The sequence below is a fragment of the Carettochelys insculpta genome, chromosome 32 (assembly GCF_033958435.1).
Source record: "Carettochelys insculpta isolate YL-2023 chromosome 32, ASM3395843v1, whole genome shotgun sequence".
NCBI lineage: Eukaryota > Metazoa > Chordata > Testudines > Carettochelyidae > Carettochelys > Carettochelys insculpta.
Window position 1 is genome coordinate 1,173,589 of NC_134168.1, and position 14,013 is coordinate 1,187,601.

Here is a 14,013-nt window from a genome sequence, read left to right on the forward strand (position 1 = left end):
ATTTTGAGTGTCACCACTAGGTGTGCAAAATTACACCCTGGAAGTAGAAAAGACATAAGATAACTCAGGTCTATGGTTTTTTCACAGCAGAGTGCATATTGTACCTTGAGTGTAAAGCTCAGGGCAGTGGTCTTTTGTGTCCTTGAAGAGATATTTTTCTTTCTTTCTTTCTTTCTTTCTTTCTTTCTTTCTTTCTTGTTCATGGCACAGATTCTGAGCCTGTTGTGTTATCTCTTCTTAATTTTTAATTGGAGGATGCCAGAAAAAAAGCCACAATTTTCAGAGGGGCAAATGCTCACCTTTTTGTAGTTGGACACCTCATAACTAAGTGTAAAATTGGAATTTACTCTACTGTTCTCATATCCTGCCACTGTTTCCAGAGAGCTTAAAAAAATACAAAACAAGGAGGATGAGGAATAAAGAGGTTATAAAATGCAGCAAACATCCAAACACCAAAAAATAGAAAAAAGATATGTTTCAATTTCTTAAAAATAAAGTGTTCCATTTCATTTCTTTAAAATCTGTTTGTTCCCTTTTATTGTTTCCCGGTACAATTAAAAAAAAAAGAAGTCAAAACTGACATTTTCGGTTAGAAGATTTCAACTTTGATGAATTCACATTTTCAAACAGGAAAAGAGAAAGTTGGGCAAAATGTTTACAACAGCTCTAATGTTACTTATTTTAAAGCCCTTGACTAATAAGCCAACCACTCAAATGGGGAACAATAAGATTTGGATGACTGTTTGAGCCATCCAGATGCAATGGACACATAACCATCTCCCATTCCAAGTGTCACCCCTTTAATTCAACCACAAATGAAGAAGACATCAGTTTCTGCATGGGTCCCAGAAATATCTAGAAGGGAACACAGAGCCACATTAAGTGAGTGTTAAACACGGGATGAAGTGAATAGTGACAATCATAGTGGGGAATAGATAGAAAAGAGAGTGCTATAGTTTCATCAATTTGATATTTCCTCCTAAATTTTTGTGGCCTAACAGCTGTTTCCTAAAGGACTGAATTATTGTGAATACCTTGTGAAATGACCTACTCTCCGAATTGTTCTCTTTATTTCCCCAGATGTATTCTTTGGCTTCTTTAAGGGAAAAAAAGAACCAAGCTCACCATTTGTGGTGGCTAATGAAGGTAAGTCCAATGATACAAAGGGAAGTACTGACCACAGGTGTCTACGTGATAAGGCAAGAGCTGTTTGAATGGTGCTGTAGTCATAGAATCATAGAACACTGGAACTTGAAGGGACCTCTAGAGGTCCTCAAGTCCAGTCCTGTGTCCTCAGGCCAGGACCACACAACATTCATATTGTCCCTGTTAGATATTTATCTAACCTATTCTTAAATATCTACAATGATGGAGATTTCGCGAGTTCCCTAGGCAATTTATTCCACTATTGAAACACCCTGACAGATAGGACAGGTTTCCTAACATCCAATCTAACCTTCTGTTGTTGAAATTTAAGCTTATTACTGCTTTTGCTATCATAGGAGGTCAAGAAGAACAATTTTTTCCTCTCCCTTGTAATACTTTTCAGTTACTTAAAACTTTTATCATGTCCCCTGTCAGTCTTCTCTTCTCCAAGCTCAACAAACCCAGTTTTTTCAGTCTTCCTTCCTAGGTCATGTTCTTTAGACTTTTAAACATTTTTGTTGCTCTTCTCTGGACCTTCTCTAATTTCTTCACATCTTTCTTGAAATGTGCTGTCCGGAACTGGACACAATACTCCAATATTACACTGATGGTGTCTGAAAAGGTCCATTGCTTCCCCTAGGGCCCAGTAAAACTCTTCTTTTTGACCAGGAGAAATGCTGGTTGTTCAATGAAATACCAGATATCAAAAACATTTCACTTTTAATTTTCTGAAAAATTAATGTGTTTTTCAGAACCAAAACAAATTCACTGAAAAAAAAATCATGCATCATATATGGTTTGTTCATAGAAACAATAGAAAATTTACTTTCTCCTAAGGAATGTTGCTGTGCTGAAATTTTCCTTTGATTACATCTTTTTGGATGAAAGTAAATTTCTAGTAACTACATAAATAAATAAATGGATGGATGGAACGATGGATGGATGAATTTCCTCAATTTTTTGCCAGTTTTATTCCTTTGGCACCTTGAAAATGTTGTCTTGACCTTGAACTTTGTAAGTTGACTGTTGATTCCTGGTTCACTAAAGCCACCATTATTAGAAACCACTGATAAACCTAACATCATTTTCAGGTTGTCCGGAAGGAAGTGTCGAAGGGTTTCCAACACCCACCACTGAACCTGAAGCTGGTACGTGCACACATTTAACTGCCTATCTGGTCCCGGGTCAGTAGCCAGTGGTGGAGTCTCCCGGGCCATATTATTCAGGTGGGGGGGAATATATGTTACACACCAGGTTTAGTTCTGTTTATTTTCCGAAAAAAAGTCTCTTATGCTCCAATGAGTTCTGTTTCAAGCATCTTCTTTTGGCTTCCTTGACTGGTCTACAACCAGTATCATAGCCTCTGCAAATACAGTTAGGGAAATCCTTCATTATCCATGTCTTAGCTCTGACTGGCTGAGGAAAAATGTGTGAATTTATTTTGCTGAAAGCGTGTAACTGTAGAACTATTTGGAAAAAGTTTTATATTTTTTTTCCTGAACAATGTCACTTTGACCCATCTCAGATTGTTCAGAGGATTAACAGCCCAAATTAAAAAAAAAAAAAAAAGAGTGACGAAAATATGGAAATACTTTCAACACAGATGAAACATCTTACGTTGATGAATGTAAAATATCCCATTGATTCAGTTTAAAATAAATGTTCATGTTGAAATGGAACTTCCTTCAGACCAAGGGAAAGGTTTCAAAGGTCACATTGTTGAGAGAGAAAAAAAAGAAATATTTCCGTTCATCTGAACTAATTTTTTGGAGGGATGGGGGTGGGGGTTAAGGAACATCAGGGTGCGATGCATTTTTATATATGGACTACAGATTGAAACTCTCTAGTCTGGCATGAGCTCATCTGGCAACATCAACCGGCAAGACTTCTGTTGGCCAGACAACCACTTGTCGTGTGTGTGGCCAAGTTTCGCATGGCCTCATAAAGTTTGTTTCTGGCTACAGCCCTGGATCTCAGTGTTCTGTGCTGTTCTGTAGCTGCAATTTGCCCCCAGATGCCTTCTCAGAGCCCAATAAGTAGTGGAAATGCCGGTGATGTGCTAGACAATATTGACGTCCTGTGGTCGACCAGATTCTCTTCGCCAGCACCAGTCCCGTCCCCAGGCTGCTGGACGAGAGAGGTTCAGCCTCTATTTGGATCTGTTTTGAACAGATGCATTTGGAAATCTTCCATATGCTTGTGGAATGTGGAAAACATTTCACAACAAGCCCGACTGAGTCTGAAGGAATGCGTGGTGGAGCTATTGGCATGGAAGAAGTCTGTGATTGTCTTCAGCTCATAGACATGAGTGATGGTAGCCACTCCCATGTTTCAAGATAGCAATGTTTTCCTGGAAACCTGTAAATCTCTTTACAAAAGTCATTTAGATTCTGATTTGTATTCAAATTGGGCCAATTGTTCTGTGAATATTATTTATCCATCACAATAAATACTTAACTGACATTCTCTGAGAAAAGATGGGCCAAGGAAAAAACATTTTGTACATCTCGATTTTTTTTTTATTTATGGAATTCCTTATCCCGCTGTTAAAGAAAAAGAAAAAAAACCCACTAGTCTGTATGGTGTGTGTCTGTGTGTGCTCACATGCATGAAAAATAGGGAGGGTTTGGTAAACGGCAGTGTTTTAAAACTATAACATTTCCGTTTTCTATGAAACTTTGAGGATTTTCAATATAACGTTCCCATATCCTGAACTCCCTTCAGCCTAACCTTGCAGCTGAAAAAAGGCTTTGTGTGGCCATATTTGTAGACAACAAGGAAGAGGACAATAGGGCTAGAAATTTGTCTATATTATGACTTACGCCAGCTCAACTACATCTCTCAGTAAAATCATCCAGTTGGTCTAAGTTTTAAGCTGAGACCAGCCCTTAGAGGTTCATGTTATTGCCTGTGACTTTGTGGAATGAGAGCAAACTATTTTGATATTTTCAGATGATATGGAAGGTGTGTTCCAGAGTGATCTAGAAGAATCTTCATCAGGTGTCTTTTCACTAGGTACGTGTCTATATTCCCAAATCACTAACTCTGGCCCTGCAGCTCAGACCTTTGTCATGTTCACAGCATTTAACTTAGATTAATAACACATTAAATACTTATGCTACAAGTGTGGAATGTCATGTTACACTATTTTTAAAAATAGATACAGAACCTTAACACACAGGAAGCAAAAACAGAGAAGGAAAAAACCAGGCTGTTCCCTGAAATGGAGACATGCCTCTCCCCACCTTGGCTTTTTGAAGATTGATTAAATAAATAGATTACATACATCCCTCACAGCTTCGTAGTCTGCCAGACAGATCAGGAAATATCTCACATACATAGGGTGTGTCTACACTAGCCGGCTACTTCAAAGTAGCCGGCACAATGTCAAAATAACATGCGTCATGTCTACACGCGCCATGTGCTAGTTCGACGTTAAAATCGAAGTTAGGCAGTGAGACGATGAAATTGCTGTTCCCATCTGAAGATGGGAAGAGCGCCCTACTTCGACGTTCATTGTCGAAGTAGGGCGTGTGTAGACGATCCGCGTCCTGCTACTTCGAAATAGCGGGGTCCTCCATGGCGGCCATCAGCTGAGGGGTTTAGAGATGCTCTTCCCAGCCCCTGCGGGACTCTATGGTCACTGCGTGCAGCAACCCTTAGCCCAGGGCTTCTGGCTGCTGCTGCTGCAGCTGGGGGTCCATGCTGCATGCACAGGGTCTGCAACTGGTTGTCGGCTCTGTGGATCTCGTGCTGTGCAGGGCAAGTGTTTCTGGGAGGGGCCCTTTAAGGGAGCGGCTTGGGGCTTTGCTGGCCCCTTATTTCGATGGGGAGCGCTTATGTGTGTGGATGCTCCACATTTCCTTCCAGGGCGGCTCCTTTTGATGTTCCCTGTCACTACTTCGACGTGCAACATCGACGGCACCAGCCCTGGAGGACGTGTAGACGATACACATCGAAGTAGCCTATTTTAATGTCCTTACTTTGAAATAGGCTACTTTGACATAGTGTCCTAGTGTAGACGTAGCCATAATGTTAGAAAACAAGTTTTCAGATGGTCAACACTGCATTGGCATAAGTGGAATTGCGAACCTGACAAAAATTGATGATGGGAAACTAAGGTTCAATGATCGGAGGGGTAGCCGTGTTAGTCTGGATCTGTAACAGCAACGAAGGGTCCTGTGGCACCTTATAAACTAACAAAAAAGTTTTGAGCATGAGCTTTCGTGAGCACAGACTCACTTCATCAGATACTGGCCTTGGAAATCTGCAGGGCCAGGTATAAATAAGCCAGAGCAAGGGTGGGGATAACAAGGTTCAATGAGAAATTAAGTGGGAATATTTAAAGGTATCTAAACAAGTTAAAACTAATATTCAGTGGGACATGAGTGTGAAATTCCTAACATATCCCAATCAAAGTGATTTCACAAATGTCACACATATAGCTTTTGGGAAGATAGAGGCAGAATTGTGTTCCTCCATCTATGCCCATGATCCTCCTCAAGTAGGTAAACTGCTCCACATCTTCCAGGTGTCAAGAGCTTTTTATGCACGTAGAATATACGTGCTCACAAAGCATACAGCAGGACAGCTGTAAGGATGATACAAGTAATTCTTCCACTCTACACAGCACTGATAAAGCCTCAGCAGCAGCAGCATGTCCGCTTTGGGGCACCCCACTTTGGAAAAGGTGTGGCAAATTGGGGAAGTTCAGAAGAGAACAACAGAAATGATTCAAGGTCTGGAAAACCTAAGAGGAAAAATTAAAAAATTCACTTTATTTCATCTGGAGAACAGAAGACCAAGGGAGTTCATGTTAACAGTTTTCAAATTCCAAAAAGTTTGTGGTAAAGATGATAATGATAAATTGTTGTCCTTTAAACACTGAGAACAGGGGAAGACAAATAGTCTTACATTTCAGCAAGGGAGATTTAGGCAAGAGATAAGAAAAAAAAAAACAAACCTTCCAGTGTGGGTTGGTAAGTACTAGAAATGAATTCTCTGGATAGGTTGTGATACCCTGTAACTGTAGCTTTTTAAGAGCAGGTTAGATGAGCATATGTCAGTGATGGTCTAACAATATTTTGTCTCGCCTGACTGCATGGAACTGGACTTGATAACCTACTGACGTGCTTTCCTGTCCTACCTTTCTATGACTCTGTGTAAGGAAGCAGGGCAGAATTAGCCCTAGATGGCTTCCCAATAGACACAGAGTATTAGAGGAGGACAAAGGAAACAAACACGGAGACTCACGAAACTGACGTGAAATAAGCAACTACCAGGGCCAGAGTTCACCATCTTTCTTTTCTGCAGCTCCATCAACCTCAGAAAGCTCTGCCAAGGCATCCGGGAATGTTCCCACAACTGGTGAGTGTGATTTTCACAAGTTCTTTCTGAAGAGCTGTTTGTGAGCATGGTGTGGCTCTAGTGAGCCAAAGGTAAGTCCACCCCATCCCTTCGACTTGCCTCTCTCCGGGTGAACCTTTTGTGAAATGGGGTTCACAGTGGCTGGGCTTTCAATTGATCCTGACAGAATTAGGTACCACATCCCACTGGGGGTCAATGGGATGCAAGCGCCTTACACTCTTAGGCCCCTTGAAAATCCAAGCCATTGACAACAGTTCCATCACCATTGTCTCAATTGGAAAAGATTGTGGTGTCTTTGTTCTATTTCAATCACGCCCCCCCCCAGTGAGATTTCTGTCCCTGTGTTGCATAATCCTGTCTCTAAAGTGACCCATGCAATGGGGTGGGACTTTTCAAAAGAGGAGGAGAATTTTAAATTCTCTTTAATAAGCGTGGAGTATGCAGAGGAGAGATTCAAGGAGGAGACTAATGAAACAGAAGAAGCAAACCAAGGTCATTTTAGCGCCTGAAATGTGGACAGATTGGAGTGTGATGGGGCAGGGTAAAGGAACCTTCTGTGTGTTAGGGAAGCCACATAGAAGCTCACAGTGAAGATGACCAGAGATGGTGAGGAGCCTGGGAAAAGTGAGAAAGAATAAACTTTGGCTGTATGGTGTAGGAGAAAGTGCCAAACTGTTGGCATGGTGTGGTAGATGAATCGAAGGTACTTGAAATCAGAGCAAACATTTTTTACCATTTGTTCTTTCTCATGATGCTTTGAACCTTCAGGAAATAATTATTAGGCCTTAATCATTCTACCCTGTTTGGTGTTCCCTAGATGATCATGGTCATTAAGAGCGTGGGGTTGCTGCTAATCCAACTACATAATTTTTTTTCAGATACAAAGAAGAAATCAGTCATGGGAGACATTAAAAGTAGCGTAGGTAAGTCATTATAGTGTCCTGTACGTTGAGCTTCCACAGCGTCTCATGCACTGCCTTCAAGAGGTGTTTTCGGCATCTTTGTGAGATGACACTCAGGTAGTCCTGAATTAGCAAATTACTTAGCATCACTCGTCCATCCTGCTCCATGGATAATAATTCTCATGTCGTTATTTATTGACGGACGTCTGCTTGGCAGAAAGACATTCTGGACCAGCTGTACATGTGTGCTGGGTTTTCTCTCTTGCCCTTTGGGAAAAAGTCTTGGTCTTCACCAAGATCTATTCATACGTTTTCAGAATGTGTGTTTCCACTGGGGCAATGTGCCTTATAGATGTGCAGCTGAGGCACGTGACAGATGTACAAAGCTGATCAGGTAATGACTGTTGACTTGCAGGGAGATTTTACTCATAAGGATTGTTCCCTGTAAGTGGCATGTATTTTGATTGGTGGTGCATGTCCCCATATGCCTTGAGGCACGCAACAAAATTTATTCCACCCATGATGGAAAAAAAAGTGGGAACTCTGCTCCTCAGTCATGTAGAAACAGAGATTCAAAGGTTCTTTGTTTGCACTAGCAAATAAGACATAAGATTTTCCGAGGTTCCTGATTCTATTTAAATGTTTAGATGTGACTGATGAATTCTAGTCTGTGTCCCTTCACAGGTTCAATGATGGATTTTGCTAGAATGTGGCAAAAAACCACTCACGGCCTCTTGACCTGGAAATGGGGGACAAATAATAACTTCCTTTACAAATGTTGTAAGTAAAAATGTCTCTTTTTCCGAGGGTCCCATTTTCACAGCAAATACATCACCCGGAGAACGGTGGGGGTGGGGGAGGGACAGGGGTGGTAGTAATGCGTAACAGGCTCTAGGGGCACCAGAGGGCATGGGAGGGGAAGGGATGGCTATAATGTATAACGGGCACTAGGACAGCAATTGGCTAGACGCAGCTTTTGCCATAAGCCGAGCACTTGAGCGGCTGCCCAGGAGAGATTTGGGTTCTTCCCAGCTGATTGGCAGAGGGCCCAAAATGACCCACAGCGGGCAGCCTGTGTTTTAACTGGTGGTATCCATCTGTGCGTGCCTTGGTACACATATTAACATTGATTCCACATATAGAAGAAGAAAACCAGAGGGACCATTGGTTGCCTAGTTCAGGGAGGCTATCCAGTACAAAGACACTAGGGCAGTATAGAGAGAGGTGAGGAGTTATGCTTTTTAAGGGGCATATGACACGGGTCATTTTCCAAACACTGTTGGCCCAAAGAACATTTTTTTATATCCCCCCATGCCCTTACACCCCTCAGTATTAACTCTCTGTTCTTGGATACCTTCCTTTAGCTGCTCTGGACTCTACCGACCTGGTGAAGGAGAAAGTCATCTCCTTGGTTGACGCCGGCATTGCCATAAACTGTGCTTTCCCCCTGGTTCTCCGCCCGGAAAGGAAAGTAAAGCTCATCCTCTCCTTCGACTATGGCCCCTTTGAGCCATTTAAGGTAATTTCTATCCTTGTCCCAGATTTACTGTGGTTCCAATTAGGAATGAGGCCCCTTGTGCCATGAGATGTTTGAACACAATGGAGTACGCTGGGCCTGTTCTCAAGAGGGGAGGCCAATAAAAATATCCACAACCTTTAGAAAGCAGCTCCTCTGCTGTAACTTGAGACCATCGCTCCTTCTTTGTGTCCTAATCTCTCTGATCTTGTGGATGGCAGTTCCTGTCCATAAAACCATCATCATTCCACAGGCAATCAAGCAAGCTGCCCGCTACTGTAAAGAAAACTGCATCCCATTTCCTGAGATAGATGAGAAGTTGCTCCAGGACCCAGACAACCCGTCCGACTGCTACATCTTCCGAGGAGAAGGTGCTCCTACTGTCATGCACTTCCCACTTTTCAACAAAGTCAATTGCCCAGGTAATGTTCACATCACACCCATTGTCTTCATGGCCAATTTACCTGCCTCTCATTTCGCTTACACAGGTGTCTGAAATACAGCTGAGTCTAGCTAGTGACCAGGTAAGGTTGCAAACGGACATAGGGTATGGGATAGTGTCCAATGCATATAATTCCATGATCTATTTTACAGAGTATCCAGTGACAGAGACTTATAAGGAAAGTTGGGAGTGAACACAGACTGTGTCAAGAACAACAAGAAGTCCTGTGGCACCTTATAGACTAACAGATATTTTGGAGCATAAGCTGTCGGGGGCAAAGACCCGCTTCATCAGATGCATGAGTGGGGGTGGGTGGGGGGTTCTAGAGGGGTATTTAAAGAGTGGGGTCCTAGTAAAAAGGAGGGCCAGAGCTGACAAGGTCTATTCAGCAGGGTGGAAATGGCCCATTATCAATAGTACATATCAAAAGAGGAAAAAACAAGTCAGATCAGACAGGGGAATATGACCCATTGTCAGAGTCTAACGGGTAGATATTGACACCCAGGGCAGAGAAGCTGCTTTTGGAAGGGGCCGGCCACTCCCAGTCTCTGTTTAATCCTTGGCTGATGGAGTCAAATTTGCAAATAAATTGCAGTTCAGAGATTTCCCTCTCCATTTGTCCAGTTTGGCCAATGTAAATTGCAGTGAGGCATTGCTGGCACATGATGGCATATATTTTATTAGTAGATGTGCAGGTAAAGGAGCCCCTGATGGTATGGTTGGTGTTAGGTCCTGTGATGATGTCACTGGTGTAGATATGTGAGCAGAGTGGGCAGCAAGGACTGTTGCAGGGGCTGGTTCCAGCCCGAGAGCCACTGGTTTGTGATTTGTAGTGGCTGGTGAGGATTTGTTCAAGGTTGGCAGGCTGTCTGTAAGCGAGGACAGGTCTGCCTCCCAAGGGCTGTGAGAGTGAAAGATCTTTGTTCAGGATGAGTTGCAGATCACCGAGGATGTGCTGGAGAGGCCTTAGGTGGGCATTGTATGTGATAGTCAGTGACCACAGGGGATATTTGGTGTTTGGTGTTGTTCCCTGTCCCATGGAGTAGCACCTAGACCTCTTACACAGGGAGAAGGCATGAGTCTATAGCCTTAGCTGAGAAGCAGCTGGTGTTTAGCTCTGACTGTTGAGGCTCCTGAGCTCAGCTCCAGAGAATTGAGGATCAAGTTTGCCTGGTGGTGGACTGTCTGGGGTTTCATCTGGGTCTCTGAAGCTTGAAATATACTTCCTCATCAGTGGGAAGTTTGTAACTCACACATCTAGACTATATCTACGGTAGAGGGTTTTGTTGACAAAGCCCTGGGAACGTCCAGATTAGAATGCAGCACCTTTGTCAACAGTCTTATCCCGCTCCCCACAAGACCTAACACGTCTGTTGACAAAAAGCCATCTGGATGTTCCCAGGGACCCTCTGTTGATAAACACAGCTTGTGGGACCCGGGGCACCCCATCTGCTATGCTTCAGGTGGCCGTTTTGTTGAGAGAGTGACCTCTTGACAGAAGTTTTGTTGGGAGATATCTGTTGACCTATCACGTCCTGGCCACAAAGGTGGACTGCCTGGCCACTCTGTCGGCAAAACAACCCACTGGAAGCACAGCAGACAGGCTGCCCAGTGACCTGGAAGCTTTTGTCATTCTTCCTCATGGCGAGTGGAGAGCGGCCGTTGACAAAAGCACTGTGTTCTGTCAATTTACTATTGACAGAACGTGCTTGGCAATCTGGATGCTCTAGATGTTTGTCAACAAAATGGTTGTTTTGTTGATAAAACCCCTTAATCTAGACATAACCTTCAGGGAGGTGTAGGAAATGGATTAAACAGGAGAATGAATTTGGTAGAATTATGGAAACTCCCTCGGCCTCAGGAAAACATGACATAACAGCAACGAGAAAAGTGTAAAATATCCTTTTCGGTGCAAGTGACTAAAGAGGACACTTTGCACAGTTCTATTAACTGTATTGCTACTGACCACCGTAGACAACACAACCAGACCCTTTGGTGTTGGGAACGGAGCATTTGTCAAACTGCTTTTCATACATGAGCCTCAGTGGTTCTTCGGCTTAAATTTGGGGAGCAAGATATCCCACTCATGACTGCCTCGGAACCCTAGAATGAAGTCTTCGTAAGAACACCGGTTGTTATTGGCACCGCATTAACAGTGTTCACATCTCTTCTCTCTTTGCTTTCAGCCTACGTGAAGGAATGGAAAATTAGATTCACCGTCGTCCGCTTTCTCTACCATATGGGAGACATCACCAAACTCCTCCAGTCAGCCAGGCTGAATGTGTCGAACAACAAAGACAAGATCCTGCAGGAGATCAGACACATCATGGCTCGCTCCACCAAGAAGGCGAGGTCTTAAGACAACTCCTCTCTCTACACCCAGCATACGCTGAAGGCACCCAGTCAATGCTGCAAAGTACAGAGCTGTGAAGTGGTGTGAAAACATCGTTAACTGTGACCACAGTGGGCGGAGGAGTCTCAACTCCTGTTGTAAAATCACCACTACCTAGATCCTGAATTAACTCTTGAAGTTGACCACAAGGAAGGTCAATAATTCTGATTCTGTTCCTGGGTCAAAGATTAATTCTGCCTTCGTATCAAGCACTCTTTGCTTCGCATTGTGAGCTATCGCTCAATCAGTTTCTGTTCTGTGTGATGCTACTTATCTTGTGTCTCTGCTGCACAAGTAATGTTCAATGAATAAAGCTTATATGAACATGCCTATTTTGCCCTTCCACCCTACAAGTAGTCTGCAGGAATGCAAGCACCTATCACCTGGGTTAAAAGCCATTAACCCATATCATTGATAAAACTATAGTCCCGTCAATGCATGGAGGGGTTAGAGAAAATGAAGAATTTCCAAATGGGTCTGTCCTTTTTTCTGAAAATATTGGGTAAAAATGCAATTGAAATAATTATCAATATTTAAAGAGAAAATAATAAGCATGGCAAAGTTAGCAGGAAAGTAAGTTCAACTATTAGTTGAAAAACTAATTTCCAGACTTTTTTTTCCCCCAGTTTTCTCCAGTAAAATATTGAAGGTTTTTGCCCAAAGTTGATCATTTTGGTGCTTTATTTAAGGTCCCAAATGTACTTAAGAAAAAGATTTCAGAGACTTTTTAATCAGACACAGTCAAGAGTTACATGCTGAGGGATGGTCTGTGATTTAGAATGTTCTGTGTTTCATCCACCTAGAAGACAAATCAATCAGTCTACGTCTACACTACAACTTAAAGTCTATCACAGAGACACAATTCCATCTATGGCAATTGTGAAGTTGGAATTGATGTATCTATGACTGGTTTACCTGTCTGACCTCACTGAGGGAGGTCTATGAGAGAAACTCTCCCGTCAACCTTCCTTACTCCTCATAAGATTGAGGAGATCAGGAGATGACTATCATATAGTCATAGAATAAGAACATAAGAATATAAGAACATAAGAACGGCCATACTGGGTCAGACCAAAGGTCCATCTAGCCCAGTATCCTGTCTCCCAACAGTAGCCAATGGCAGGTGCCCCAGAGGAGGTGAACCGAAGACAATGACCAAGCCATTTGTCTCCTGCCATCCATCTCCAGCCTTTGACAAAAGCCTATGCACCATACCTTACCCCTTGCTAATAGCCATTTATGGACCTAACCTCCAAACATTTATTGAGCTCTTTTTTAAACTCTGTTAGAGTCCTGGCCTTCACAGCGTCCTCTGGCAAGGAGTTCCACAGGTTGACTGTGCGCTGTGTGACGAAAAACTTTCTTTTATTAGTTTTGAACCTGCTACCCATTAATCTCATTTAGTGTCCTCTAGTTCTTATATTATGGGAACAAGTAAATAACTTTTCTCTATTCACTTTCTCCACACTATTCATGATTTTATATACCTCTATCATATCGCCCCTCAGTCTCCTCTTTTCTAGACTGAAAAGTCCCAGTCTCTCGAGCCTCTCCTCATATGGGACTCATTCCAAACCCTTAATCATTTTAGTTGCTCTTTTCTGAACCTTTTCTAACACCAATATATCTTTTTTGAGGTGAGGAGACCACATCTGCACGCAGTACTCAAGATGTGGGTGTACCATAGTTTTATATAGGGGAAGTAAGATATTCTCTGTCTTATTTTCTATTTCTCTTTTAATTATTCCTAACACCCTATTTGCTTTACTGACTGCCGCTGCACACTGTGTGGATGTTTTCAGAGAATTATGCACTATAATTCCAAGATCCCTTTCCTGATCTGATGTAGCTAAATTTGCCCCCGTCATATGGTATGTATAATTGGTGTTATTTTTCCCAGTGTGCACCTGAGAGCTGGAAGGGACCCTAGGAGGTCATTGTAGCCAGACAGAATCCCCCGGCTCTACTCCGTCTTGCCTGCCCCTCTTCGGTGCCTCAGAGCACGCAGCACAAAGAAACAGCACAGTCTTGGAATGTTTTGAGAGCGGTGCCTCACAAACACAGATGTGCTATGTCAGCATGACCCTGGACTGAAGAATACAGATAAGGGGGCTAACAGGCTAGCTGTTGGCCTCGGGGCTTCAAGCTGCCCTTGGCTGGTGTTGATAACGGATCCGCCCACACTTGGTCCCAGAAGAGGAACTTTACTGCCTGGGTGAAAGTTTGCCCTGTTTCTATAAATTTAGTT

The 14,013-nt window shown here is 42.8% G+C and overlaps 1 protein-coding gene across 1 annotated transcript in view; it reads left to right on the forward strand.

The window, feature by feature from the left end:
* The window catches only part of LOC142004679 (cytosolic phospholipase A2 gamma-like), a 32,452-nt gene extending 20,358 nt beyond the window's left edge, over positions 1-12,094 (forward strand). The window contains exons 8-16 of the mRNA XM_074982319.1: positions 1,081-1,146; positions 2,238-2,294; positions 4,099-4,161; positions 6,460-6,513; positions 7,392-7,436; positions 8,100-8,195; positions 8,780-8,934; positions 9,185-9,353; positions 11,560-12,094. Coding sequence (XP_074838420.1) covers positions 1,081-1,146; positions 2,238-2,294; positions 4,099-4,161; positions 6,460-6,513; positions 7,392-7,436; positions 8,100-8,195; positions 8,780-8,934; positions 9,185-9,353; positions 11,560-11,732 — 878 coding nt within the window. The 3' untranslated portion in view covers positions 11,733-12,094. The remainder of the gene's footprint in view (positions 1-1,080; positions 1,147-2,237; positions 2,295-4,098; positions 4,162-6,459; positions 6,514-7,391; positions 7,437-8,099; positions 8,196-8,779; positions 8,935-9,184; positions 9,354-11,559) is intronic.
* The last annotated feature ends 1,919 nt before the right edge of the window (positions 12,095-14,013 follow it).